Source organism: Citrus clementina, unplaced genomic scaffold (genome assembly GCF_000493195.1).
Source record: "Citrus clementina cultivar Clemenules unplaced genomic scaffold, Citrus_clementina_v1.0 scaffold_1, whole genome shotgun sequence".
Classification (NCBI taxonomy): Eukaryota; Viridiplantae; Streptophyta; class Magnoliopsida; order Sapindales; family Rutaceae; genus Citrus; species Citrus x clementina.
Window position 1 is genome coordinate 2,195,062 of NW_006263303.1, and position 27,860 is coordinate 2,222,921.

The 27,860-nt window shown below is 35.7% G+C and overlaps 6 protein-coding genes across 10 annotated transcripts; 2 read left to right on the forward strand and 4 right to left on the reverse strand.

Moving 5' to 3' along the window:
- Positions 1-1,307: 1,307 nt before the first annotated feature.
- Positions 1,308-3,007, reverse strand: LOC18054944 (probable boron transporter 6). The gene is made up of 6 exons (XM_024192474.1): positions 2,917-3,007; positions 2,672-2,830; positions 2,461-2,568; positions 2,093-2,262; positions 1,522-1,773; positions 1,308-1,376 (listed from the first exon to the last, which is right to left on the reverse strand). Exons 1-6 carry the CDS (start codon positions 3,005-3,007, stop codon positions 1,308-1,310), a joined length of 849 nt encoding a protein of 282 aa, XP_024048242.1.
- Positions 3,008-5,317: 2,310 nt separating this feature from the next.
- Positions 5,318-10,610, reverse strand: LOC18054945 (probable 1-deoxy-D-xylulose-5-phosphate synthase, chloroplastic). Of its 2 annotated transcripts, XM_006450440.2 has the most exons (10): positions 10,168-10,610; positions 9,744-9,866; positions 9,492-9,656; positions 9,230-9,380; positions 8,571-8,839; positions 7,761-8,043; positions 7,131-7,423; positions 6,589-6,867; positions 5,898-6,182; positions 5,318-5,683 (listed from the first exon to the last, which is right to left on the reverse strand). In XM_006450440.2, the coding sequence occupies exons 1-10, from the start codon at positions 10,333-10,335 to the stop codon at positions 5,534-5,536; spliced, it is 2,166 nt and encodes a 721-aa protein (XP_006450503.1). In that variant the 5' UTR covers positions 10,336-10,610; the 3' UTR covers positions 5,318-5,533. The 2 variants fall into 2 exon arrangements, with proteins under 2 accessions (XP_006450503.1, XP_024033824.1); XM_024178056.1 differs by lacking the exon at positions 9,744-9,866.
- A 1,255-nt stretch (positions 10,611-11,865) lies between these two features.
- LOC18054946 (EG45-like domain containing protein) lies at positions 11,866-13,682 on the forward strand. 2 transcript variants are annotated; one of them, XM_006450442.2, is made up of 4 exons: positions 11,866-11,944; positions 12,869-12,993; positions 13,080-13,377; positions 13,540-13,682. In XM_006450442.2, the coding sequence occupies exons 2-4, from the start codon at positions 12,891-12,893 to the stop codon at positions 13,544-13,546; spliced, it is 408 nt and encodes a 135-aa protein (XP_006450505.2). In that variant the 5' UTR covers positions 11,866-11,944; positions 12,869-12,890; the 3' UTR covers positions 13,547-13,682. The 2 variants fall into 2 exon arrangements, with proteins under 2 accessions (XP_006450505.2, XP_024034205.1); XM_024178437.1 differs by lacking the exon at positions 11,866-11,944 and adding an exon at positions 12,741-12,770.
- A 2,461-nt stretch (positions 13,683-16,143) lies between these two features.
- LOC18054947 (3-ketoacyl-CoA synthase 11) lies at positions 16,144-18,708 on the reverse strand. Of its 2 annotated transcripts, none has more exons than XM_024192244.1 (2): positions 18,570-18,708; positions 16,144-18,349 (listed from the first exon to the last, which is right to left on the reverse strand). In XM_024192244.1, the coding sequence occupies exon 2, from the start codon at positions 18,150-18,152 to the stop codon at positions 16,617-16,619; it is 1,536 nt and encodes a 511-aa protein (XP_024048012.1). In that variant the 5' UTR covers positions 18,153-18,349; positions 18,570-18,708; the 3' UTR covers positions 16,144-16,616. The 2 variants fall into 2 exon arrangements, with proteins under 2 accessions (XP_024048012.1, XP_006450506.1); XM_006450443.2 differs by lacking the exon at positions 18,570-18,708 and adding an exon at positions 18,483-18,562.
- Positions 18,709-19,854: 1,146 nt separating this feature from the next.
- Positions 19,855-25,483, reverse strand: LOC18054037 (carbon catabolite repressor protein 4 homolog 6). Its single transcript, XM_006450444.2, has 15 exons — positions 25,345-25,483; positions 24,860-25,232; positions 24,557-24,723; positions 24,331-24,396; positions 23,865-23,917; positions 23,026-23,107; positions 22,837-22,883; positions 22,172-22,253; positions 21,995-22,087; positions 21,756-21,788; positions 21,593-21,675; positions 20,693-21,509; positions 20,489-20,574; positions 20,287-20,371; positions 19,855-20,177 (listed from the first exon to the last, which is right to left on the reverse strand). Exons 1-15 carry the CDS (start codon positions 25,411-25,413, stop codon positions 20,115-20,117), a joined length of 2,199 nt encoding a protein of 732 aa, XP_006450507.1. The 5' UTR covers positions 25,414-25,483; the 3' UTR covers positions 19,855-20,114.
- Positions 25,484-25,548: 65 nt separating this feature from the next.
- Positions 25,549-27,588, forward strand: LOC18054038. 2 transcript variants are annotated; one of them, XM_006450449.2, is made up of 7 exons: positions 25,549-25,785; positions 25,962-26,004; positions 26,092-26,184; positions 26,271-26,333; positions 26,432-26,527; positions 26,645-26,722; positions 27,297-27,588. In XM_006450449.2, the coding sequence occupies exons 1-7, from the start codon at positions 25,649-25,651 to the stop codon at positions 27,381-27,383; spliced, it is 597 nt and encodes a 198-aa protein (XP_006450512.1). In that variant the 5' UTR covers positions 25,549-25,648; the 3' UTR covers positions 27,384-27,588. The 2 variants fall into 2 exon arrangements, with proteins under 2 accessions (XP_006450512.1, XP_006450511.1); XM_006450448.2 differs by having other exon boundaries at positions 25,660-25,785; positions 26,097-26,184.
- Positions 27,589-27,860: the final 272 nt, after the last annotated feature.

Here is a 27,860-nt window from a genome sequence, read left to right on the forward strand (position 1 = left end):
CTCTTTGTCTCTGTCTTATAAAATTCTGAAGTCAGTTTCTTGGAGTTCAAGGTACAACCTCGAAAGATACATTTCAATTCAAGGTTAAAAAGAAAATCTAAATCGTAACTTGTATGAGTTCACACAAAATTAGTTAGAAAATTTAATACAAATCCAGAAACAGCTCTGCTTTGCCAAATTTTGGTACATTAGTATTAAACATATCTCCATTTCTTATGACTGAAGTGGTACAAAACCTAGCTATTCGAAAGAAGTTCCCTACTTCCAAGCATAACAAAATTTAAAATACTTTTATATTCTTCTACTCTATATTCTAGCACAATCTTAATCTTTCTTGACATTTGTTTCCCGGTGCCAAGAATTTGACTGGCTATACAAGAGACATTCTTCAACACTCATCTGCAGATCATGGCTATTATTTAGGCAGACACAGGCTGAAATCACCATTCTATTCGTAATCAGCTTATTGTACAGATCATTGTGTCTCTCTCTATATCCGGACACCTTATGGATGTACCTGGAAACGATGAGTGTTCATACATGGGCATCTATTTACTAGAAAGTATTAACAGAATATTATGTTACACCAGCAAAAGTACATACGAATTACTCTTATCTGATAGAATCTGTCATCTTTTCAGCCTACAGTTCTGAATTTCAATCCACCTCTTTGAGCAGTCATTTCATCCAATATCTCACAGCATAGAATTGATCTTCCCTATCCTCTTGTCGCACTTTCAGGTGTTCCTATTTCTTGCTCTCATCACTGGTTGTCATGCCTATGAATTGAGAGACTTGCAAAGAAAAAATTATTTACTCTCGAATGAACTTGTATCATACTGAATCTCTATGCTAGAACACGCAATTTCTTCATACTCAGAAGCATTGAGTTCCTGAAGATGATCCGGATGGAAGATCTTGGGGAGAATGTACTGTCTTATGCTGATGAGAAAGAAGAATGGAAGAGGGAATAATACTCCAGCGATAGGAGTCCATGCTATCCCAAAACAAAACAGAAAATACACGAGCTGGAAGACTGTGAATAAACCAATAATCATGTAGGGTACCAACCCCACAAATGAGGCGTGAACACCCCTCCAAGGACTCTGCCAAACGCCATGTCATCAGAGCATAATTAAAATTTTAAGCAGAAAAGCAAGAATTTGGGCATACTAATGATTACAGTTAGATATTCATGTAATCAACCAAATAACATCAGCCCACTTATGCATCATCAGTAAACATTCGATAAGGAAAGATATAGGTGTTGTCTGCCTCCATTAATGTACAGTTTTAAGGAGCATGGCTCATGACTCACTTGCAACTTCGCCTCGGGGTGATGAAGAGCAGCAGCAATCTTTCCCAGAACTGATTCCCTGGTACATTGTCAAAGGCCCAGTAGGCAAAATAACCCCAAAGAACTGAGTTAGGTATCTTATCGATAATGGGCAGAGCAAACATTTATAAACCCACAAGTAATGACTGTAATGTGTTGCTAACTCTTTGCTCATTAATTCTAACCGGCAAGCATGCATCAATGTGTTTCTTGAGATCAAATTTTTCTATTGCATCCCCTCCATCATCTGCCTTCATCACAAATTCCTTCAAGTCCTCCATCTCTTTAGGTACTGAAGAAGGCTGAATCAAATCTGATCGAGTTGGAGAAGTGTCTATTTTTGTAAAGACAGCTTGCATCCTTCCATATATTTCTGAGTTGCTTTCATGTTGCTTTATGCATTCCTTGGCACTCTTCACCATTTTCTCCCTTGTTTGCTGCAAATCACAAGCGCATCATCTAAGAGCCCAAATAAATTCGGTTTTGATACTGACAATGGGAAGTCAATTTTACTCAAAATTTGCATGTCACCTGCCTCTTGAGAACTGCAAGGACTCTTTTGTGTGCACGGGGGATTGTGGAGGGACCGCATTTGAAGGAGGGAGTCCAAGAAACGCACAAATTAAAGTATGAAATAATAAAAAACAAGCTTGCTCAGTCTAAATTCTGTATCAACTATTGATTGGGAAAGAGCTCAGAAAAGTTTGGAAACATGACTTGAAGAGCAAGAAATGTAAATAGTATCATATTTAGTACTTTGATTCCCAGCAACAAGATATCATAATGGTAAGTAGATGGGTTTCTGAGATTGAACTCCTTCTGTTGTGCCATTTGCGAAGTACACTGGTTGAAGAAGTATAGACCTGCTATCATCAATGCTGGGATAATTGCTGCAAAGATGTATAATATTGGGATTTGGACATATCCTGCATAATTGGCAGTGTTCCAAAACATATCAACTCTTCCAGAATTGTGTACCTAAATACTTGGACAATGAATATTTTCAATAAAGAATCCCATCTAGACATGTACTGAAAGTACAGTCAAGTCATCGGACAACCAATACCACGATTACTGTCCAATAGTACAATGATGCAGAGTCCCACGGAGGCGGACAAAACAACCTCCTTGGAATATCTGAAGGAAGTTTGCCAGGTATACTGTAAGATAATCCCGGCCGCTACAGGACCTAAGAGGAATGCCATAATCTGCTAGGAAGCTTCGAAAACATCCTGTAACCAATGTCATCAAAGAGAATAAGAAAAAAGAAAAGGTAAAAATAATATCTCACCACAATAATCTGTTATTATATGATGGAAGTTAATAGTCACTTACCAGTACCATAGCGCCAGGATCTTGCCTGTCTGCTTTTAGGGGAGGTGAATAGTAACCCAAATGAGAAAATGATAGCAAGCAAGTAGCAACCCATTTGCATACAGCCATTCGAAGTTATACTTACACTTCTCCAGTTTAGGATCTTCAGCTTCTGCAATCCTGAATTCACTGACCACACCCTGTGATTTACATATCAAATGATTTAACCACAATATATATGTGATCTGTTTTATTTTAGTACTCACTTTGTTTATCATGTATAGAAAAAGCAAATAGCTTAACAGCCTCTTGAATGAAAAGAACAGCAATCAACAAGCCAAATAGCTCCTCTGCCATTCTAATAAATCTATTGATGACGTTACATGCATTGAATATTGCAAGAAGAAAAAGCAAGATTGCCATCCATACACAAACCCAGAGAGAAGAAACAATTAACACGCAATAAGAACGATTTTCTACCTTAGGAAACTAAACAACATTGTCAAAGCATACGTGGGTAGGCAGCTAGTAAATACGAGCCTGTCAACTAGTTTTAGTTGTTATGCCTTAGATTAAGCCAAATCAAAAGAGTTACAAACATAGCCTGAATAATTTTGAACGTTGAAAATGGTTCCCTTACCACTCAGCCCAAGCTAGAAACAGCTACCGTAGAAGCTACAGTTTCTACCGTGCCGAGGATTCCATCTAACATAAGATGAAAATAAAATTTTCAGAGTCATTCTCAATATTTAGCATCTAAATTAACCTCTTTGATTTCAGTTTATTATAAGCAGAGCTGTAAATGATGTACCTGTATCCCTACTTAATTGCTTTCCGAAGGCGATTACAGGGAGAGCAAGAGGCAAAGAAATCCAATATCCTGAAACAAATTAGAAATAAACCATTAGCTTAAATTTAACAGTTAATTTTTTTCAAGTCTCAAATTTTTGGTGCAAAAGCAGAGCAATAATGTTACCTAAGGCCTGTACAACGAATGCCAATCCAATCTTGCTTATAGCAAGCTGCTCTTACTTTGAAATCTTTTATCATCCCTTGAAATGGAGTTTTAGCCTGTGACATCGCTGATGATGCAATAAGAAACTAAAAGGATTAGATAAAATCAACTTGTAAATTAACTAGAGATCATCGCAGTTCTATCAAACTTTATAGATAAACAAAATATCAACTCGGTTAAAAACGAATATATATATATATATACATACACAATTAATGGTTTCTATGTAAATTCTACGTTTTGGGCTTTTGGCCTTGTCAGATTTACAATTTTTGTGTTATGGCCTTCTTCAATTGCAACACTCATAATAAAATACAAATGAAGGTGTCTGCTGGCAAAATCTATGTATACATTGTAACATGAGCAGCAAAGCAAAATCTGTTGTTCTTGGGTGTGGCATTGTAGCGTCATGCAAGAAATAGCAAGCCCACCCGAACCATACTACAAAGAAAATGAATGTGTCTGCTGGTGCCGGAGGAGTAAGTTTCCGGCGAAGAAAGGTGACGGAAGCTATAATTTGTGCTATAAAATGAAGTGGCAGTGGTCTCTCCAAAGAGAAAGAAGAGCTTCGTTCAAAAACTGGGCGAGTTTCGTGGCTGCCCACATACACTAATCTTCATGCATAGTCGCACTGTGGGTCCTTAAATATCGAGGATTTGTCATGTTTCAGATTATTGAACAATTGCTTAATTGATAAACTCATTATAAAAAGTTATAATTACATGGGTGATTTCTGAAACGTGAAAAATCGGAGCAAGCAGTTGTCTATTGCACTGAGGTATCTGTAAATGCCAAATACCTAACACCTAAACCACGCCCATGCATAAAAGGACGAGAGAATTGCCTCTTCTCTCTCTCCTGTCAGTTTTTTTTTCTCTCTCTCTTCCCACCACATCCTTCATTCTCTCGTCGTTCTCTCGTTTTTCTTGATACTTAGCATTTTCCCCATGCATTCATCATATTATCCTGACAGGTAACAACTTCTTGCATTGGTCCGTGTTGAATTGTTCTTTGATATGAACTAACGTGAGCTTGATTAACTGCAGTGATCATAGAAATTTGATTTGGATTATTATTTTTTTTAACATATAACACGTTAAACTATTTGAAAACGTGACATGAACGACATATATTTGATGCCCCAAATTCATATATTCTTGAATTGGCTCATTTGTAATTGCCATTATCGTATGACTAACTTCATTATGTCCATGTGGGCATCATTCTTAGGCTAAAGTTTTTGTCCATAGAACCCCACCGGGCACGAATTAGTTTTTGTATCAATTGAAGCCAAGGTCTAGGTCAAGTTGTAAGAAATAGTCCAACTCATCCAGTGCGATTTATCATTTATGCTTTTGTTTGAGGTGATTTGAATCAACCATGCCCAGGTCGAAAAATAAATTCTAGGAAAGATAAGGGACTTACGGAAATTTAGCTTATTGAAATATTTACATTGTGCCCCTTAGATTATAGAGTACTGATTTTGGCCTCCTTAAGTTTGTAGTTTATCCGTTCTGCCCCCTTTTAAGTTTTAATTAAACCCAAATCCTATTTAATCCAGCCACCGACTACCTGATATATCAAGTATAAAACACGCCAATCATCAGAAACAAATTTGCTACATTCTCAAAGAGTGTTACCACGTTGCTTGATGTCATTGCAAACTATGTGTAATTTCATTATTGGTGCTGTACAATTGCTATGAACAATTAATTTACAATGACGTACCCAAAAAAAAAAAAAAAAAATCAGTTGATCTATATTTGGTTCTTGCCCTCTCATATGTTTTTGTTGTTCCCTCATCCTTTCTAATAAGTGAATTTACCAATCTGGGAAACTCAAATGCCAGAAAGAAAACTCGGTGGTTTCTAGCACATTAAAAGGAGGGCTTCACGGGTGCGCCCGAGCAAACTTAATGCTGTAGCAGCAATGTGATGTCCAGTGAGTCCCGCAAGAGCAAGCTGTTGGGTTGGTGATGCATGTTCAATATAGTTGTCTGGTAAAACAATTGGTCTCCACTGGAAAATTTATCAAGCAAGTGATCAGAAATACGTGAACAGAAATTCCTTTAAAGACCAAGAAATTGACATAGAAAAAACAACTACTTAATTTTTCTGAAGATTCCTTGCATATAAAGTATAGTGCGGCAACAGTAAAGAGCGAAACTACAAGCAATTGCCAAACCTTTCCATCAAAGAATATAAACAAGCATGATGTGAATGCAACCCTCACCTTAACTCCTGAATCAAGCAGTCCGTCAAGGGCAATGAAGTGTGAAACATGTGAACCAAATCCTCCAATGGAGCCTTCCTCAACTGTTATCAGAAATGTATGGTTTTGACAGAGCTCCCTGACCAGCTTAATATCTAGGGGCTTGCAGAATCTTGCATCAGCCACAGTAACATCAATGCCAAGCTTTGAAAGAAGGGCCCGAGCTTTCAGGCAGTTCTGAACCATTGCCCCATATCCAAGCAAAGCAACATCTTTGCCCTCTACAAGAACTTTCCCTTTTCCGATCTCCTCAAATCAAATTCAAGTAAAGTTTGAAAATGACTAATGAAGAATAATAAAAAAGCAGAATGGAATATGCAAGTAAGTCATAAAATTGATAAAAATAACTTAATATTTTGGACGATGTTTACCTTAACCAGAGATCAACAGATAATTCATAATTGTGGACATATACAATGTTATAAAGCTATTTTGAGGTACATAGGATATGAAGAAGATAATAGGAGGACATATAATGACTAAATATCTCTTAAAATTACCGACGGTAAGTCCGTAACAATGATACAATTTTCTTAGGCGATAAAACATAAAAGCATTTCAAAAGTTATGATTAGACAAGTACATGAAGAAAACATAAAAGCATTTCAAAAGTTATGATTAGACAAGTACATGAAGCGTGCCGCGTGACTACCTCAATTGGAATTCCCCTATATCCGGGGAGGTCTGTCCTGACAATTGCACCCCTGGGATACCGGAAGCAAACTGGTCTATCATCAATGCTAGCAACAGTGGCAACCATGTCCACAAGCTCATCCTCATCAGATGGTGCCATGACAATCATGTTTGGCAAACATGACATGAAGGTTATGTCAAATGCCCCACACTGTGTGGGACCGTCAGATCCTACCAAACCCGCACTTGTAATAACAAAACGCACTGGAAGTCTTTGCTGATCTACATCATTGACGACCTAAAGATATCATAATAAAAACAATTCGTCAATGAAGTTTCTTTTCACACTGGTGGATCTTATATACATTTTCTATTGCAAGTCAACGCACGTCTTTAATCCATGTAATTTCCTTTATATGTAAATGAAATGCAACCTTTACCATCTCAAAATTATATTCTAATATATCCTTCCTATCCAAATGACCAAAGAGATTTTTAAACGGAATCATGAGTATCAATCCATCTGCATACAAATACACATAAAGCTAGAGTGAGAAAGACCTGATCGTAAGCTCTCTGCAGAAAGGCAGAAGGAATTATGCAAAATGGCTTCAAACCGCCGCATGCCAAACCAGCAGAAAATGTAACTGCATGTTGCTCAGCCATTCCCACATCGAAGTACCTCTCTGGAAACTTTTCCTGAAAAAGTTGAAGTGATAGATCCATTTCCATTCCTGCATGGACTACGACAATATCCTTGTCCTTCTCTGCCTCCATAACCAAGGCTTCAATAAAGCAATCATCATACGTTCGAGAATAATTACCAAAGGGTAAAGAGTTGGAGTCACTTGCACCTGCATAATAAGAGAAATCGCGAGAACAAGTGTTAAGTAAACCTCAAGCCAGGAAAGCAGTAAAGATAGTTACTTTCTGCTACATGTAAAATGAAGGACTGGGTGGTTTAGCACCAAATGGTCATTGCACCGGAGGACATTTTTTAAGTGAAAAGGCAAACACCTAATCCATTACTTTCATATGCTAATCTATTCAGTAAGCAGTTTCTTCTGAGGACATAAACCAATCCAAAATTTCAATTTTCTACCCTCAACTCTCCACAACTCAATGGTCATCAATTGACAATTTTTTTTTTTAAGGATGAAACAAATTTAAAATGCAAAGGGAATAATGTACCTTCCTGCTGCTTTTCAATTGCCTCACTCTTTTGGGTATCTTCTGCTCTTCGGTTTTCCTCTGTAACAACATGAACCAACACCGGACCCATTGAACCTAGAGAGGCCACTTCTTGCAGAACAGAAATTAGGTCTTCAATATTGTGACCATCAACTGGGCCTATGTAATATAATCCAAGCTCTTCAAAGAGAGTTGATCCTTGTGGACCAATCATACCACGCGCATACTCATCAACTTTGGCAGCCCATTCATGCATTCCCCTACCAATTCTCTTAGTCATACCCTGGCCCCCCCCAAAAAAAAAAATTATAAATAAAAAAATAAAAATCCGTTTCAAGGTTACAAAGATATGAATGATAATCAAGTGAACAAAAGACAACGAACTTAATTATGCTAAACATTGAGGCAAAAACCACCGAAGAATGCATAAGAAAGCCTGAAGGCCCCAAATATCCCTCATAGTTGCATGTTGAATGAATTATTTCCTTGTGTCTGATAACTTCAAATAATCCCCAAAAGTGGTTTTTCCCAAAGCCAACTACCCCACCAAAATTATTACAATATGTTTAGTAGCAAATTTCCCAAAATACTACATGTCAACAAAGGGAGCCACCCAATAATTAAACAATCAACTTATGTCCAATTTTTTTTTTTTTTCTAAAAAAGTTATGAAACAATCAACTTGGCAATTGAACTTCACCAAAAATGGCATTCTTCAATGTTCAGTCCTTATTTCTTTAAAACACAGTAAAGTCAATTTTTTTACATATTTAGTCAAAAAGCAAATGAGGAAAACTAGAGAAAGCATACCTTAGCAACTTCTCTTAACTGCCTGAAAGATTTACTTGACTGGATTCTGCTTAGGGTACTAGATAGAGCATTGATGGATGTTTTTGGGCTCTCTTCAATCTTTGGGTGTAAAGAATGACGACTGTCATTTAAAATGACTATCATGTTTGAATCAAGATATCCTGCGTTGCTCATTGCTTCATAGGCCTGACCAGCCATAGTTGTCCCATTGCTAATGACTGTAACAATACATTCTCGTTTCCCTTTAATATCCCGTGCAACAGCCATACCTGATGTGGAAAAAATTATTGAAAATTCATTGATTTCTGAGCTTGTGTTGAAAAACACTTTTGTCTTTACTAGCTCTCTTGTATACATGATTTGTACTAGCATTAGACTTCCTTGGCATTCTTAATCAATTTACCATAAAAAAAGCTTAGTGAGTTCGGTTTAAGTACAACATAAACTAAGCAAAAATAATTGCCAACAGCCTGACATATATACTCTCAAGTATCAACAAATAATTCATGTAACCAAAGAAGAGCTATGGTTACTAGACATATAAATCATAGTAAGTCTACATAATAGCATGTGAAAGCTGGATCACCAGTATGAATATTTTCAAGGTTTGTGATTCTCTAATAGAATACAAGAACTGTTTATCAATGGCAAGGAAATACCTAGCCCAGCAGAGACACTGTTGCATCCATGCCCTGCATTAAAAGGATCATATTCACTCTCAGATCGAGATGTATAGCCAGAAATGCCATCCTTTTTTCTCAGTGTATGAATGAGAGACCGTCTTCCAGTAAGAATTTTATGTGCATATGTCTGCCAACAAAAGAGAGTAAATTAGTGTAACTGCCAATCAAATTTCCTTCTTTTGTACTGCTGTTACTCCATGCACTAAATTTTAGAGAAGTTCATCGATTATGATCTCACTTGTTCCCCAACATCCCACAATATCTTGTCCACTGGAGCATGAAACACATGATGTAATGCGACAGTCAGTTCCACTGCTGCCAAACTGGACTTCAAGGATTTTTCAGTTTTTGACACTATAGAAGACAATTCAGAGCGAATTTCAACAGCTAATTGTTTAAGTTCCTGCACAAACCCACCATAGATGTAAAGAAATGGTCATGATTACAAAACAAGCAGAAGCACAAAATATCAGAAACCTCATGCACTAACCTTGATAGTCAAGCTCTTCAACCGAAGAGGGTTTTCAACTAAATCAAGTATAGGCGTAGGTTCTTTGTCCCAAAAGAAATCATCAATATCCGGTAGAGCACATATTCGACTAACTGTCACAAGCTATATCAACAAAATTCAGATATTATCCTCCCGTATAACAACGATTGCACAAGTTATTATACTATTTAAGAAATTGGACTCCTCTCTAAATCAAGCAGCATATTTTCCCACAGCTTTAGCGCAAGATATTATCATTTTATTTCCACAAACACAATCTAGTCAAATTAGCAGTAAAAAATTTAACAATAATAAATGATGCTGCAACATAATCAATTGTATAACGATATACCATCAGAAGCACAAACAGTTACAATATTTCAAAGTAGAGTTTCTTCGTTAAAGGGAGAAGTTTTATATTTACCTTCGAACTAGTAATGGAACTAGAACTTGGGCACAAGTTAATTCTTGAAATTTCTAATTCTCGAGAAATATTAGAGCTTAAAAACTCAATCTTTCTTTGATCAAGTGTTCCATGGCAATGAGCAGTGAGTGGTAATTCAAGTGGGTACTTGGCAGAAGCAGTAACCATCTCGAAATGATAATAATAATTGAAACCCAATTCTCCAAAGTTGATGAGTTAAAAGAAAATAAGAGGCTTTGAGAGCTCAGACGCAGGAATTTATGAAGAAACAAAAAAAGATTTAATAACAATAATAATCAAGTAATGTAAAGGAGAAGAGTTCAAAGTTTCAATGTGAGGGCTGGAATTGTCAACAAAGATGGCTAATGAGACGAGAAGGCATGCAGGAAACCAAAAAAATAAAAAAATAAATAAAAATGAAAAAAAATCAAAATTTGAGAGAGAGAATTGCAGAGGAGACAAGTGAAGAATAATTTTGACAGTTGAGAGTATCAATGTATATAAGTATAATAAATTTTGTCAAAAAAGATAAAATAAAAAAAAATATTTGGTTGATTTTTAGGATAATACAACTTCAATTAAAAAATAGTTGAGTTCTTTAGATTAATTGGGCCTCTTTATTGATGGCCTAAAGTTTCGTGGGCTTCGCTGATAGAATTTTACCGAATGAATAGCCTTGTGACGTATTTCCATTTGACGCTTTTCCGAGTGGTGCTTTTAACACCCCTTCATTATACTGATAACATCTCTCTTTTAAGGAAATTACATTTAAAGAAAGACACAAATATAATGGACCGATTTATATTCTCTCTCTCTTCTGTTTCTTTTGCTTGAACTGGTAATTTTATTTTTTATTTTTTTTATTTTCATATTATTGCAAATTGCTTTATATTTATCATCAATCTATTTTCTTAATTTTTTTTTCAATTTATGGCTCTCATTTATTCAATTGGTTTGCAAAAAATTAAGCTAATTTATTTCTCTCTATTTTTTAAGATGAATTATATTTATTCTTGGGATGCTAACATTTTTGGAGTTTTGTAGGGAGAAAAAGTTCAAAGAGAAGCATAAGATAATAAAACTTCATGAAATTTATCACCCATGAAATAATTTATATGAAGGGCGAGGTTAGAGGACTACCAAAGTAATTTTTTTTTTCTATTGACCATAGAAGTATTGGTAAAAATTCAAGAGTCTAATAAAACGAGGTAAATTTAGAGAGATACGGTATTTTTAGTGTTAAAATAGAGTATAGTTAAAAAAAAGGGTTTCAAAAGGATAATTGAAGGCGTTAAAAGGCCGTCTCTCTCTCTCTCTCTCTCTCTTTTTAAATTACTAACAATTGAGCTAATAATGTAATCAGAAATCTGTTTGAATTTGTCATCATATAATTATCTAAAATTGAGCTTCGCGTTTATCAAAGGAGAAAAAACAAAAATCTAACTTAAAGGCTAAACAAGTCATTGATATGGTTGGTTGGCTGGCACCTCAGTAACCCTTATCCTTATTCCTTAATTTGGATGGTTCCAATCTAAAAAAAAAAAAATTCCTTTAAAAGAAATGCGTTAATGACTTGATTCATAAACAAAAAAACTGCCCTACGCATTAACAACTAAGATTTCTTTGCTTAATATAGATCTCGAAATTTGGATGATCTCACTGTATTTGTATATAACTTATTGCCGTAAATGAATTTTGTAAGCAAAGCAATCCCAAATCAAAAAATACAGTTGATAATTTTCTTTTTTCTTTTTTTTTTTCGGGGAATCTTTATCAGGTAATTAATCCATTCTCTACTCTCAAAATATGATTTCATGATTGTTGATTTTTATTTACTTTGATAATTGTTCAAATTAAATATAAAAAAGCTCTTTGTTATTATAGTTTTATATAAAATTAAGGTTTTTTTTTTTTTTATAAATATTAGTAGAGTTTCAAATTTAACCAGATTAGGTATAAAAAGATTTTCAAAAATTGTATATTTAATTGTAATGCCTGTATCTATTCGATGGATTGGTACCCGTTAAAATTTTCATGTGAAAATGGAACAAGAGAAATTAAGAAATTCTCTATTCTTCTCTTCTCCTTTCTCTTTAGTCTTCCCTCTCCTCTCTTTTCGTCTCATCAGTCGTCTCTCTTCCCCTCCTTTCTTGCAACCGAACGCAGCCAAGCAGTACCAAACAAAGTTTCTGTGCCGGAGGCGGCGAAAACCGAGTCCACGCACGTGATGGATCGCCGCTCATTCTGAAGGTTGACCATTTTTCGAGTCACGACAACGGACGGCCGAGTTTATAGTTTTGTTCCATTATTTTGAATGCCTTGGCGTAGTACAGTTGGAAGTTAGAAGTTAGAACAAACTATAAGAAGTCGGCACCTTCAACTGTTTTACGGTTGAATTATTCTCATATTAAGCCAACCTGTCGTTAAAAATAAATTTTTTTAAACAATATAGAAATAAATTTGATTTTTTTTTGTTTGAAAAGTATTTTACATGACGATATGAATTTAAATCTTGTTTAGCTACCTACAACTGTATCCTCCTTGTTTTTACAAATTAGTTTGTTTACAAAAAGTTTCTTCTCGGCTTGGCAGCCATTGACTTTGTGTGTCACATGCACTATATAATTAAATAAATAACATTCAATTCATATTATGTACTAAACTCATCAAACTCATATACGGAACGATAATATTTTTGCAGGGCAGACATATTCATCTCGTCAATGCACCAATCACTTGTATTTCTCTGCCTGTTGGCAGCAATATTCTTCCACCACTCCCGCGGGGACGTCGGCACCGCCGCCCGGTATGGGCCCCCATTCTTACGTAAGTATGTGTGTGTGTGTGTGTGTATATATATCCAAAAGCAACGTTGCATTAACTTGCCAATGATAATTTTGTATATAACGCAGCCACTGCATGTAACGGGAACGATCAGTCACAGTTCCCGTCGGGGAATCTATTCGCGGCGGCCGGGGAAGGGATATGGGACAATGGGGCTTCGTGTGGGAGGCAGTATAAATTGAGATGCATAAGTGCAGCCGTGTCGGGAACTTGCATTAACAACACTATTCAAATCAAGATCGTTGATCGGGCACAATCATTAGTTTCTACGCCTTCTTTGAAAGGCACCACTATTGTTCTCTCCAACACTGCATTTGCAGCCATTGCTAACCCATCGGCCACAGTCGTTAACGTTGAATATATTCAGTAAGTTCATTAACTCTTTCTTTCTTTTTTTCATTCTTTTTTTTTTTTTTAATTTCTCTAACTACATCTTCTATGATGTAGCTGTATATTGAGCTTGCACCGTCGCTTATTATCACATGAACATCTTGCCCATTTCATGTTATCTGTAATGACTTGTTGCAGGGTCTAAGAGTTTTTGGTAATAAATGTGTGTTGATGAAAAGAGGATAAGCTGGCAACCTAATGTCTGCGGTTCTAGAAGGCTAGAGGAGATGATCAAGTCAATGGGTTTGGTTGTTTATAGGCGTCAGTTGATAATGATTGTATCAAGGGTACTTTGATTAGTATGAGTAATAATTATAATATAAATTTATAATAATTTGGATATTATGTCAGTATAGAGATATGATTACTATTTTATCTTTGATCTTTATGCAATACCATCCTTGCACTCTTTCAATGGTGGTTGTGCAGATAATACAACAGTCAGAGAAAATGAAAGAGCAAGTTTAGTACTGAAAAATTTAACACAATATACGGTAAATCTGTATATACATAGGGTGTGTATATATAGAAAACCAATCAATTAATAAGATGTATTTATGTGTGTGTATATATATATATGTTTCTCTCGTTTCACCATTCTTTATTTTAAAGCCAATGTTCGGTGTTTTCTATTGCTCATTTACAAATGGTCTAACCCATTGATTACAGAATTTCTTTGTGGCGTCTTTACTGGCATGCACGACGCCGCTGTATTTCAGCGACTTCTGAAGAAACTACTATATTTATATATAAAGAAATTCTTTAACATTGAAATTCGAAAAAAATCAATATTATTATGATTCAAACAAAGTTAATTTGGTCAACAAAACCAAACAGAGGCATGATTGAAGCCACGAATTGTGATGATACCAACACAAATTAAGCAAAAATACTATGTGCACACAGTGAGAATGTTTGAACACTTCAGGTTATGTTTGGAAACTAAGATTAAGTGCCTGTTTGGTATGACTTATTTAAGAACCATAAGTGCTTATTTAATCGTATAAGTACTTTTTAAAAATTTTTATGGTGTTTGGTTAATTTTTTAGTAGAATTTTTTTAGCTTAAATAAGTTAATTTACCTCTACTAGTAAAAGCCCAAAATTTAAACTTTTGGGAGTAGTGGTTAGAGAGCTTTTCTAAAAATACATAATATAAAAAATATCACACAGTTTAATGGTTCAAAAATACTTTTTTTATTGACAACCAAACACTCAATGACTTTTTGTCCAAAAGCTCTATTAGTATAAGCTCTACTGTTATAAGTTCTATTTAATAAACTGTATCAAACGGAGCCTAAGAGCCTGTTTGGTATGGCTTATTTAAGAGCCATAAGTGCTTATTTAATCGTATAAGCACTTTTTAAAATTTTTTATGGTGTTTGGTTATTTTTTTAGTAGAGTTTTTTTAGCTTAAATAAGCTAATTTACCTCTACTAGGAAAAGCCCAAAATTTGAGCTTTTGGGAGTAGAGGTTATAAAGCTTTTCTAAATATATATAATAAAAAATATCACATAGTTTAATGGTTCAAAAGTGCTTTTTTTATTGACAACCAAACACCCAATGACTTTTTGTCCAAAAGCTCTATTGGTATAAGCTCTACTGCTATAAGCTCTACTGTTATAAGCTCTATTTAATAAGCTGTACCAAACGGAGCCTAAGTGTAGGATTGGATTAATTTTTTTATCTTATGTTTAGTAAGCTTCACTTTAGATTAGATTAGGGGACTAAATTTGAACTCATTCTTAAAATCATGGGATTAGCAATCCCAATTTACTCATTGGTTTAGTTAGGGTTAATTTTTAAAATATTTGTCTATTTAATTAGCCATTACTTATATATATGTATTTAATTTAATAATCACTGTATTAAAATAAATCATGAAACTAATAATACTGTAATTGGTTGCTTTTATATATATTATTTGCTAACTTTTTGACAAAATAAAATATATTTAAATTATGGAATAAAAAATTAAATTAAATATTTAAATAGTTTTTAATTTAATTTAATCTAATCTAATTTATATTTGTTTGTAGTAATTATGATTACCTAATAACTAAGTTTCTATATATTTAATTTTTTATTAATTGTCTTTTAAATTAATTTTAATAATTATTTTATTATTAGTATTCATGAATAATTCTTATTTATATTTAAATATCAACTTAAATGCTATTTAATTTCATTTAAATATAATTTAATATAGTCCAATCCGATACTCTATCAAATATAAGACATTATTATATAATTTAATATAATTTAATCAAATCTAATCTTTTTTAATTTTAACAATTAATTCAATCCAATCCTACGTGCCAAACGTAACCTAAGGACACAAAGAAATTATGTACTTCAACCAAATTAATTGTTATCACCTTAATGGTAGTGTCCATGTTACTGCCGTTCTTCTCTTCCAATTTTCATTTCATATATATAGATATAACAGCATTGAATATTTATTCGCTATGAGCATGTAATATGCAGGATATAGTTTGTTCTGGAAACACAAAATAACCGCATGAATTCAAATGCATGAGAGGGTTATGACTTGAAGGAAGTTACCGCGTAAATATTCTGTAAATCGATGCATTTCACATTCAACCGAAAACTAATCCCGAGAGTTTGGGAAGCTGGATGTTTTTGACTCCGTAGGCAGCAGCATAAGGGTGTTAATAGCTTGGAACTTTTGGAGAAATTCCTTTCAATTTACAGAATAACTGAATCCAGGCTAATAAAAAAATCACAGGCAACTACTGATAAATCTTCTGAAATTAATGAAAAATGGGACTGATGACAAGCATTCATCAACTATCAGTTTAACAAACACAAAGAAAGATGAATACAAAGTGGAATGTTGCTCTATAATCCCCCATGAAGAATTTGTTGTCATGAAATAGTAAGCCTAATCCTCATCTGGTTCCCAAGTTCCAAGAAACAAAGAATTACTTGTAAAGTTGCGAGAATATCACTAGCTTCCCAAATTCCATATTCTCACTAGAACTAAACTAATCAACCTAAATGCCGTGGTGAATCCATAACCAAAATTATCCTTAAATTTCCTACCAAATGCAACATCAGATCCCAACACAAGCATTCAACTACAGCGGAAATACAATAAATTCCGAACATAGAGGACCTCACCAATGCAATCATCTTTTCATCACTCAAAAAGACAATGCAAATGAAATGGGAACAAGTTACTATCATAAATACTAGATGGTTGAAACCTTTGGAACATCAACTGGGAACTGGTGGATCTCATCCATCCATGGGTTCTTCTCCTTAGCTGGATTAATTGTTCGCAAAGCCTTCCAAACTGCACTGTTACACTTGAAACCAGATCCAAATGCTATCTGCCACGTTCTGTCTCCCCTCTTTATTCTCCCCTTAGCTTCACTATAAGCCAATTCATACCAAAGAGAGCTGCTCGAAGTGTTACCAAACCGATATAGTGTCATCCTTGAAGGCTCCATATGCCTATCCGAAAGCTGTAAGTTCTTCTCCAATTCATCCAGCACTGCTCTCCCTCCAGCATGAATGCAGAAATGCTCAAAAGCCAACTTGAAATCTGGGATGTAAGGCTTAATTTTCAGCTTGAAAACTTTCCTTGCAACCAATGTGGCAAAGAAGAGCAACTGTTCAGACATCGGCAACACAAGAGGGCCCAAGGTTGTGATATTAGTCTTCAAAGCATCCCCGGCAACTGCCATCAGATCCTTTGACAAAGACACTCCTATTCTCCCAGTAGGATCCTCTTGCTGGGTAACACAAGAGAAGCACTTATCATCAGCACCTTTGTGTGTCCGAACAGTATGGACCAATCTGTACTTGGATCGCCATCGATCAGATCTCTTGTTTGAAAGCAGAATTGCAGCCCCTCCCATTCTAAACAAGCAATTTGATACAAGCATTGACCTCTCATTCCCAAAATACCAATTCAATGTAATGTTCTCCATGCTAATGACCAAAGCATAGGAATTTGGATGGACTTGGAGAAGATCTTTTGCAAGATCAATGGAGATCAAACCAGCACTGCAACCCATACCACCCAGATTATAACTAACAATATTCCCTCTGAGCTTGTAGTGATTTATAACCATAGCAGACAATGAAGGTGTTGGATTAAACAAGCTACAATTCACAATCAAGATCCCAATATCTTTTGGTTTCAAAGATGTTTTTGCAAACAACTCATCAAGTGCACCAAACATTACATACTCGGCCTCCTTTCTCGCCTCTGCCATACAAGGATTCGGAGGAACCCTCAACACGGCTTCAGGGAGATATGTTGACTCTCCAAGGCCTGACCTCTCAAGAATTTTCCTCTGGAAATCAAGATTCTCCTGAGAGAAAGTTCCTGTTAACCCGGACCTTTCCATAAAAATCTGCCTAGTACATTTCCTAGCATCCTCTGGCTTATAACAAGCAAAATTGACAAGATAAACGGGCTGGGGACGGGTTAGAAAGTAAAGGGTCGACAAAAACACAAGCAGTGTGGAGCACAGGATCACAGATATGAAATTGAACCTAAGATGTTCCCAAAGGTCATAGATATCTTGAATTGAGAATGTCGAGAGTTGAGCAGCAATAAGAGCAACAAGGGGTGACAAAAACAAGTACATTCCATGAGTAATAACATAATGGTAGCCAAGCTTAACGTATTTCAGTTTCACAGATTGCTTGAAATCAGGAAGTTTTCGAGAACAAGAAGGTTGAATCAAGGATTTGTAGTGAACTGAATCAGGCATTTTGTAGGAACTTAAAACTGATCAAAATTTGACAAAAGCAAGAATCCTGAAAGAGGAATTAATGAGATAGAAACGGCACCAAAATGAAATAACGAAAGGGGTATTTCACAAAAGGTTGATAGAACAGAAAAATAGATCAAAAATCAAATTTTGAAGCACTGAATCAGAAAATGAAGCCCGAAGGAGATTTAAAATCCCTGCAAGAAGGAGACTTTATGTCAGAGATGACGAGGTAAGCACATTTCGAGCATGTTAAAACAAAAAAGATTCAATTTTTTAAGTCTCAGATGCGATCTAACAGATGTTTATTTATTAAAAAGAGAGAAAAACCTGAACAGAGTTTTCATGCATTTTCGGTAAAGGAGACCCCATTGAAAAATGTAGATTTTAAGTGACACCGCGGATGGGAAAACTGACCTTGAATGTGAAATCAGGCGAGAAATTGCCTTGTTCTTTGCCTGCCGAATCAATAAACAGAATAGAGAGCGAGTGAGCGGAGAAAGTCATGATTTTTCAAATGTTCCTATTTCCAAACAACGATTGCATGTGTAGTTAGTTGTACGGTCATACCGTGTAATAATAATAATTAACACATAAACGAAGGCTTTAGGCTTCGCTCCACAGTTACTGCGCTTATCGTATTTAGTTAGGACTCAAACTCAATCCATTTTCAGGTCCTGCATCCTGCCTGCATCATAGATTTTTCGGACTATGCTATAATTGATTCTAACCTTCGAATTTTTTTGTTTTAATATTACATTTTAGGTCCAAAACTCGAACCTTTCATTTCATATTAAGAAGGATGTGTCCGATCAACTGGGCAGTTTTATCTTCCAAAGTCTTCGATAATAAATTTTATAGAATTTGTGTCGTCCGACTCTCAATAAAACTTTTTGTTTAATGATTGAAAAATAACTTTAACAGTGGAAGATAAAAGTTCTGTGGATTATATGATATACATTATATGGTAATTTGCTAATATTCCAGTCTGTGCCGGCTCATGCCAAAGATATAGGGATCTTCAAATCAAGAATGTCTTGTAACAATGAGCCTGGAGGCTAGAGATAATAAACCTAATAGAAGTTTAACATTTAATTTTGTATAAATAATTTTAAGTGATTCGCAATCCGATGAACTTGCGGCCGTTGGACGGCGAGAAACGAACTATTTTTTTATTATTTTTCCCCTAACCCAGTAAACTTAATTGTTGAAACACTCAAAACCACAAAATTTTTCATGCAAGCCTTACAACAAAGACTGAATAATCTGCAAGATGGGGACATCAATATGGTCCCGACAATGTGGACGTAACGCTGTAACACCTCTTTTTTTTTTTTTTTTTTCCCAAAAAGATTTTAATAGATTCGTCTAACTCACTGCTACATTGGATTTCCCAGTCTTGTTGTCTTTTGCTGGCAGCGACATCAAAGGGTGAGTGGAAATTAATAAGAGTTTCAGTTGCCAGATGACTCAGAGCTAGACAGAAATAGGATCAGATAATGAGCTGTTAAAGACATTAAATAGGATCATATATTCTCCAACGAAATCAAACTAAAAATGCGCTTATTGATTTGTATCCGAGAAAATTGGACCACAAATTTCATAAAGATTGTAAGATGTTCTGTGTCACCCTATTCCTGTGTATTTTGCGAATGGAGTGCAGTATTTCCTATCAACGTTAAAAGTGAAATCGTTTAACAGGTTAAGAAGCAATTTAACATCTATATCCAGTATTATCCACCACGATAACCAACAAAAAAAAAGAAAGAATAGTTTTTCAAGTCAAATGATCAGGGAAAAACAAAATTGCAGCAAAATTTCAATTTGTTTACCTACAAGCAGAATGCTATAATATATACAACAATGTAGCAAGAGACCAAATACACACATCATCATCGGCAAGAAAATCTGTGGCCTCTTATCATGGGATCTTAAACCTTTTTTCTGATAGCTTTAGCATAATCATTTGATAGTCTCCACGAATGCCACTTCAGAAGCCAAGGCAATATGATCGCTGCCCCATTTCTGAAAAATAGAGTCAGTCAGTCAGACGCAACTCATTTACAGAATAGCAATTAATGTCAAGAAGTGTTTGCTGAAAGTATCAAAGAGCTCATAACTTGCAAGGAAATACCTTTGTTGGGTATCCTGGTGTCCACTGCATAGCATGTTTTGGTATTGGAGCAAGCACCCTCACTGTTTGGAGACCTTCAGAACGCCTGAATGCCAAATCAGTTTATGTTTCATTCTTTAGCAAATTGGTTCATAAATTCAACTTAAGAGACTACATCTTTCAACAGAAATAAAGAACAAAACCAACTTAATAGAGCACTTACAAAATGTAATCAACTGTGCCCTTGAAACGTCTATTGTAACTGGTCACCAAGGGCTCTCCATGGGAATCCCTTGTCCCTGTGCAATCCTAAATCATTCAACAAACATTAAAATTGCATTTTTGAGTTCCTTCATAGTGATTAAGAAGTAACCAAGTTAAAAGCTACAAAATATTAGCGAGAAGAAAAAGCTTAAATTTAAATTACCTCTACTTCTGCATATGTGCTTCGAAGCTGTAAAGGGTGTTCCAAATAGGCGCAGTCTGCATTCCCTGTTGCAGTTGCTATTTCCATTGGTGTCCATAATGATGGATTATAAGTAGTCTCCTCCGCATTGACAGCCTCAGAATCCAAGGCAGGAGACAAGTCATCAATAAGTTCATCACCAAGTTCCTCAGAATTAGGATCCAAATTTGATTGTGCATAGTGATCAAAGTTTGATTGAGAGGAATCTTCAGTGCTATGTAATGCAAATAAAAATGCATTACCATCTTCACGAATACTTTCACTTTCTGCCTTGGGTTCATCTAGGTTTCCAAGAGATAAATTCTCTAGTTTATCAGCTAATACAAAATCAATGCTCGTAGCTGTACTTGAGGCCTCAACCTGATGTAAGGTTGAAGAACTACCCTTCTTCTGGTATACACTGCCCGGGCAATCATTACCAAGGGAGGCTGTAGAATGATTCACACTTTCTGTATTTTCATTTGAATCAGAATGTTCATTACTTGCTTTGTCTCCATTTCCAGACACTGCCACTTCAGAATCATCTATCATAGTCTGCCGAGATTCTTTTGTCACCTCATCACTGGTTGCACTGTCCTTATTTGCACAGTGCATATGACTACTAGCTTTATCAGATACACCCAGCACTGTGTCAGTACATTGAGACCGAGACGAGCTGTTTGTAGAACTTAAAATTTCTGCATTGCCATCTTTATCATGCTCCAAATTGTCTGAGGGAGGATCACTCACACTGATACCAGCCTCAGGCGGACCTTGCGTTGATCCATCTGACTGAACCCTGAATATCATGGAAGCCTTTTAACTTCAATAATCAAAGTATAGCAAAAAGATAAAGATAATGGGGCCTTTATGAAACCCTACCTGGAATGTGGTGGAGGTGGTTCACGAATTTCGGCAGAAGCTTGTCCTGATACCTTATCTCTATCCACTCCAGACAAATCTAACTGTGGCACCAATGCACATTTACAAATCTCAATGTCTTAATCATTGAACACGGAAATGAATAGAAAAGACAAACATTTACCTTCTGCTCTAAGATAAAGTTGTATAGTGGACTCTGCTACAAAAATAAAGATGTTAGTTACTCAATTATGAAACACCAAACACAAAGATGCTGTTAAAGGGGGGAAAAAAGGAGTACAACAGAGAAAGGCATGATCCCCAACCCCCCCCCCCCCCCAAACAAAAAAAAAGGAAAAGAAAAGAGAGATTTTTCATTAAATCATGCTTAACTGAAGCTCAAGGTGTGAAAATAGTGACAACCTTTGGTGTGCAGTTAAAATCCCCACACAGAACAACTGGAGCATCATTCCAAGTCTTTGAAACAGCATGGGCTTTTTCCAGAAGCGTCCTAACCTAGTGAAGAAAGTATTGGCGTGTTAGTTAAGGACAATTGACTTATGTGGATGGATATGGAGAACCGTTGAGAACAGTCAATACCTGGCCAAGCTTGATTTCTCCTCTTTTGGGATTGAAAAGCACATGAATGTTGCATATGGCAACTTTTTTAGAATGTGCTGAGCTGCAGAGATAGAATAAAGAGAAATGAAATGATAAACACAACAATACTATCTTGATTGACTTTTCGATTTTCGTTAACCATCTGTATTTTCATATTTCTTCCTACCCTCTTAAATAGAAGACCATGCTAGACTGTCCTGATATCCACACTAAAGAACATTTGAGAAAAGTTTCTGAGCATGGTTTGAATTCAGGAAGCATCCAAAGTTGCAGAATTAAACAATAAAAAAGGAAGAAAAAAACGCAATTAAAATATTATTTGTTTAGTTAGCCAGACTCATTTACTACAAGATTTAGTTCCTATTACCCACATTAAAATTCAAATTGCAAAGTTTAGGTTGAAAATCAAGTGATTTATTTTATGGGAAGTTGAATAGAGATTCACTTTTGCAGTCCGGCTATCCCCTTAACAGTAAAGCCACTCCTAGTTTTCCGTCAATTGAGCCTATTGTCATATAATAATATACAGGTAACATTCTCTTCCAGTATTAATAAAAAGCAATGGTAAGCTGTATAGGACAATTCAAACCAAGATTGGGAAAGTTACTCTTGGGGGGAAAAATCATGAAAATCTCTTAATTTACCTTGTTGGGAGAGCTGCAGAATTTTCAGTGAAATTTTGACTCAATAACTGTCCAACATAAGAAAAATGAATCTCAAGGCTGTATTCACATCAATCAATAAAATTAAAGAAAGTTAAGTAGAAAAGCATCCAAGAAAAATGTTTTTATTGAAGGAGTCAATGTAAGTTTTCAAGATACGAACTGGTATACCTCAAGCACGCATATCTGAGCAACATTATCCCGAAGTCCAAGCTTATTGAACTCTATGCCTTCCTCATAAAGCAACTTGAATCTTTAAAAAACAAAAAAAAAAGATATCATTGAATAAACTGTCAGAATACATTACCAAATTAAATTACATTAACAGCAATATCAGACGTTGATATTAGTAGAAACCAAGGGATACCAAATCAACACAATCACACCAGTTACTCACTTCGATTCTTGGTTATTATCCTGATTTGAAAAGAAAATATGAAAAATAAAATGCAATTAAAATACCATTCTTGAAGTATACCTATCCTGGATCAATGACTGCTATTAAAAGAAATTATCTACAAATGGAACCAAGAAGAAATAAGGTCCTTTAAATGCTGATGACTTAGAAAGGAAGGTCTACTCTGGTCCACACTGGATGTTATTAATGGTTTCAGCTGGTCCTATTAAACAGTGACTTCCACTGCCCAAGGGCTACAACAATTTGATTCTTTCCCTTTCAATTAACTTAAGCAGTTGAAGACCACCAAATTATGATTTTTACCCCATATATGAAAGCTTGTAAGACCCAGGGTGGATGAAAGTAGGAATGTCATGTTGTATTCTGAATAGGTGCTATAGCCATAAAGCAAGCAAACGAGACAGAAGCAAAAGAGAGAAAATTTGAACAGAGTTTATTACAACAATTGACAGCCAACCTCCTTGTTTCACATAATTGGCATCATGAAGAAACACATCTGATTTCACTAGTAAGGCCAACAATACCTTTTTCAGGTTAATGAAATTCTCATCTATCAGGATTCAGGACATTTAAGAATTGAAAGTATGGTTACCTTGAAGCACGCCAAAAGATTGCACATCCATCAATTGCATTGCCAGTTCGCATCTATAAAGAACTAAAACGTAATTAACTAATACAAAATAGTTATTCCTTCATGCTCTTAATAATAAATACTCATAAATTTAGATATTAGTTGTTTAAGCTGTTGTAGTAGCCAGATTCTCAAGCAGAAGGCTAGAAATTCTAAAGAAAATATATTCCAAGCTACAATCTTTCCATAGAACAAAATTTTGTAGCTAATGATGTTTGTGATGGAAGACAAGAAATAGTTTGCACATACGGATGTTATAGGAGTAATAAAACAATCATATGAATCTTAAAGCAAAATAATTTAAACAGAATACTCAATTTGATTTTTAGGATCATAAATCGTTGATCATGCTTAAGTTGCTAATAGAAATATCAAATCCTTCTACTAATTTACCAGGTGCAAACCTGCATTAGAGAAAATTTCTCACCTTCCAGATGCCAGTGTATCCCCGAAACTTCAACTCCACCTCTAGATCTTGAAATCTATCAACCTCCTAAGAAATATTATCAAAAGATTACAAACCAATTTATCTCAAAATTTAAAAAAAAAATTGATATATTATATTTGAAATCAAATATATTGAGTAAAGTATCAACCAAGCTGAGGAAAAATCATTAGACTAAACAAGCATCAGTGCAAGCAAAATTGATCACCTGAAAACACATTATGTCAGCTGACCAGAGTCCAAGCTCAAACAATATACTTCTCTTCCTCCATTCCCAGTCCAACAAATGTCTAGGTATATGAAAGTAAAGTTTGCTCCGGTGACTAAGAGCAAGGTAATCAGCTAGTATGTTATAGGAGAGAACTACAAATCGCTCTGTCAAAAAAGAAGTTGAACAATGTAACCATCATCATCATCATTATTATTATTGGAACGAAAATACAACAATCATTATTGCCAACACGTTCGGTGGTTACAGGAACAATGGAATATATTAACTAAAGAAATTTACCAGAGTAAGGAGGCAGAGATGCCTTTGAATGCTCCCAATTCCGATAGTCCAACGGCTTCGGAGGCCGCGGTCGTGGCCGCGACTGGACCGCTTGATTTTGATCAAACGGAGGACGAGGTCGCCTAAACTGTGGATTTCGATTATATAACGGAGGCGGCCTAAACTGCTGGTTCTGATTGTAAGGCGGAGGTTGCCGAAACGGCTGGTTTTGATAAAACGGTGCAGGCGGAACCGCCGTGTAGTTTCCTTGACGGACGCCGCGGTTGGAGTTACTTACTGAGCTAATATGCGAGTCTCCGCTAACGAAACGGCCGTTTGCGCCGTTAAAAGGTCTGTCGGAGAAGCCTCTCCTGTGGCTTCTACCACCTCTGTGCTGCAACGTAAAATATAAAACAATAACAAAAAATAATAAATTGTTATTTTCTTGAAAAATGTTCAAATAATATGGATGGAAAGAGAGGCAAAAGGAGAAGAGAGAGAAATACAGATTGTACGGGCAAGCGAGATGACATGGTAGCGGCAAGAAATTGGAAGCATGGAGAACGGCCGCTCATTTGCACTGACCACCGAAGTGAAATGAGGAGCGCGTTGAGCAACGCTCCTTATCAGTCGCGTGTGAATCCCTACTTTGTGATTCTTTCTCTACAGTTAAGATGCTTTAGCTTTGGTTGGCATCCGACGGTGGGGATTGAATCAGATAAAATAAAGTCAAAACCTCATCCAAAACAAGTACCGCTCCGACGTAAGAGGGGAATGGAGTGGAGCTGAGTCTTCTGAGGTGCAAAAACGATGTCGTTACATTCGTCTTTGTTAACTCCAAACTCTGTTTCTTGTCTCTACTCCAAATCCAAAATCGGGACCGTCTCTGTTGGCTCTCGCGTTAGAGCTTCTGCTTCTGATGTTCCAGATTTTCTCTCTGCTGATTGGTACGCCATTTATCATGCTTGTATCTGTTGTGTTTTTTCTTAATTTTGAAATTTACGATTTTGTAAATTACTTTCGTAGGGTTTACTGAATTACCTTACCAATCAGCCACATAGCTAGTGATTTTGTATGTCTAATTTTGTAGCAGATTTAAATAGTGTTACTTTTTGTGTTGCAGGCTTGAATCTCGCAGGAAAAGGCCTAATGGGCCAAGACTTAATGTAAATTTTTTATTATGCGAATGATCATTATAAAATTAATATTGTTTGCTCTGTAATATTTCTATCAAAATTAATATTTGCTTATAGTTTAGTGCAGAAGAAGCTGTTCAGTACCAGCTTGATGCATTGAAGTATAATGATCAACCCCGTCCAGACTATGGAATCGAGGTTCTGTACAGGGTAACTTCTAATCCCAGCTTACGATACTCTTTTGTTGAATAGGAAATATGTTGTGGTTCAAATTATTTAACTTGGCTCTTTGACAGTTTGCTGGATTTGATCCATTTGAAAGATCCACATATTTTGGGCCCTTCTTCGATTTGGGGCAGGTCGGTGAGAGAAATTGTTTAGTTGTTTCTGAAATTTAATGTTTTTGATGCATATGCGAATAGCTTTTCTATATTTGATGCTTCATGAGTCAAAGCAGTTTGAGCGATTTAGGCGGATATTTCACCATTCAACTTATCGAGTATTACTTGGTCACAAGCAGTGGAAGATCTTGAGTAGTTTGTTCGTGGAGGAGGTATGTATTGCTTACAATTATACATGAAAATTAGGTTGAGTTTTGACTTCTGCCTTAGTTGGCTGACAGATATATATTGTCACGGCTGCTAAAATGTGTTTATATAATGGAAAGCAGAACCGATTTAAGCAGCGAGTTTGGATCCAAGGAAGTCGACCTGAGGAAGAAGAAATATTTCAATTTACCATGGTTCAGGTATGGGCACTACACCTTCCATTTAGTCATCAGTAGGAGTAACAATGGTATCTGTGTGTTGCACTGAGAACATTTTTATCTAAAGACTCCTCGAGAGCTGAAGCATGAAGCCGTATGAAGAGTTGTTTTCAAACTCCTGAGTCAATGAACTTTTGAATGATTATTGTACTCTGTTCTCACTTGAGGAAAGCCTTTGGCATCTTGCTGTTTTGCTAGACGTTATGCATACGTTGTGTTTGCCTTCTGTTGAGAGCCTGAAAGGCTTCTTACAAACCTAATTTTAAGTGTTTGCTTGTAAGCAGGGTGTTGTTCGAAACATATTCCTCTTTTCTGTTAAAAAAATCATGGGAAGTAATTATGATATCCACATGCAGTTGTGTCTTCAATGAGAATTATAAACATCTTGAGAGGTCAAACTTATTGAACATAAAGAGTACTAGATTTTCCCAGTTATCTCACAAACATATTCATCTCATGCATATTATTCAATGTGGGTTTATATTATTAATTTTCTATTTCAAATTTTAATTTTGTCTCTTTGAACATTTGTAAATTTGTGGCTTCTTACTGGCAGAGAATTGGTGGTTTATGGGATGGTTATTGGCTGACAGAGAGTTTACTCGACGATGGAGATGCCTTTTCTGGGGGGTTGGCCTACTGAAGAGAAATGGTGGTTCTCGGTGAATCAGAATTGCCCTGTTGTGGAACTGTATAAATATGACATTGCTTGCCTACTCATAAGTCATAACCTTAGAATTATGTAGAAGTTGTAATAAATTGTTGCGTATCTACTGCTGCAAGCTCGATTTGAGCTTTGTAAATTGAACCCTGTTTATGTTAATATATAAAGTTGTATCACTACTGAACCCAATGTGGAGAATTTTTGGCTGCAAATTCCTGTGCTCAGGCCAGTTCCTGTCTAGACGTTGAAAGTTTTATGGGACTGCAATTAGGGGTGGGACAAACCCACAGTCTATGGGTTTAACCAAACCTAAACCAAATAAAATAATTTGGGTTGGATAAATCATGAAGAGTTGGACTATTGGCACCTCTTCATTAATCTTATAATACTCTGGTGATATTATAATTATATTCAAGGACAAATATAAATAGAATTAATTTCATTTATATTTTCTTT

Coding starts and splice junctions, on each gene's coding strand:
- LOC18054946 (XM_006450442.2), top strand. CDS start 12,891: ATGCACCAATCACTTGTATTTCTCTGCCTGTTGGCAGCAATATTCTTC. Junction 12,994..13,079: donor GTATGGGCCCCCATTCTTAC/GTAAGTATGTGT, acceptor TATATAACGCAG/CCACTGCATGTAACGGGAAC.
- LOC18054947 (XM_024192244.1), bottom strand. CDS start 18,152: ATGCCTGATTCAGTTCACTACAAATCCTTGATTCAACCTTCTTGTTCT.
- LOC18054945 (XM_006450440.2), bottom strand. CDS start 10,335: ATGGTTACTGCTTCTGCCAAGTACCCACTTGAATTACCACTCACTGCT. Junction 9,867..10,167: donor GTTCCATTACTAGTTCGAAG/GTAAATATAAAA, acceptor TTGTTGATATAG/CTTGTGACAGTTAGTCGAAT. Junction 5,684..5,897: donor TGCTTGATTCAGGAGTTAAG/GTGAGGGTTGCA, acceptor TAAATTTTCCAG/TGGAGACCAATTGTTTTACC.
- LOC18054038 (XM_006450449.2), top strand. CDS start 25,649: ATGTCGTTACATTCGTCTTTGTTAACTCCAAACTCTGTTTCTTGTCTC. Junction 26,334..26,431: donor CCTTCTTCGATTTGGGGCAG/GTCGGTGAGAGA, acceptor GAGTCAAAGCAG/TTTGAGCGATTTAGGCGGAT. Junction 26,723..27,296: donor TTCAATTTACCATGGTTCAG/GTATGGGCACTA, acceptor TCTTACTGGCAG/AGAATTGGTGGTTTATGGGA.
- LOC18054944 (XM_024192474.1), bottom strand. CDS start 3,007: ATGGCAGAGGAGCTATTTGGCTTGTTGATTGCTGTTCTTTTCATTCAA. Junction 2,831..2,916: donor TTCTATACATGATAAACAAA/GTGAGTACTAAA, acceptor CAGTGAATTCAG/GATTGCAGAAGCTGAAGATC. Junction 2,569..2,671: donor ATCCTGGCGCTATGGTACTG/GTAAGTGACTAT, acceptor CATTGGTTACAG/GATGTTTTCGAAGCTTCCTA.
- LOC18054037 (XM_006450444.2), bottom strand. CDS start 25,413: ATGAGCGGCCGTTCTCCATGCTTCCAATTTCTTGCCGCTACCATGTCA. Junction 22,254..22,836: donor TCTGCAGCTCTCCCAACAAG/GTAAATTAAGAG, acceptor CTATCTCTGCAG/CTCAGCACATTCTAAAAAAG. Junction 21,510..21,592: donor CCACCTCCACCACATTCCAG/GTAGGGTTTCAT, acceptor CATGATATTCAG/GGTTCAGTCAGATGGATCAA.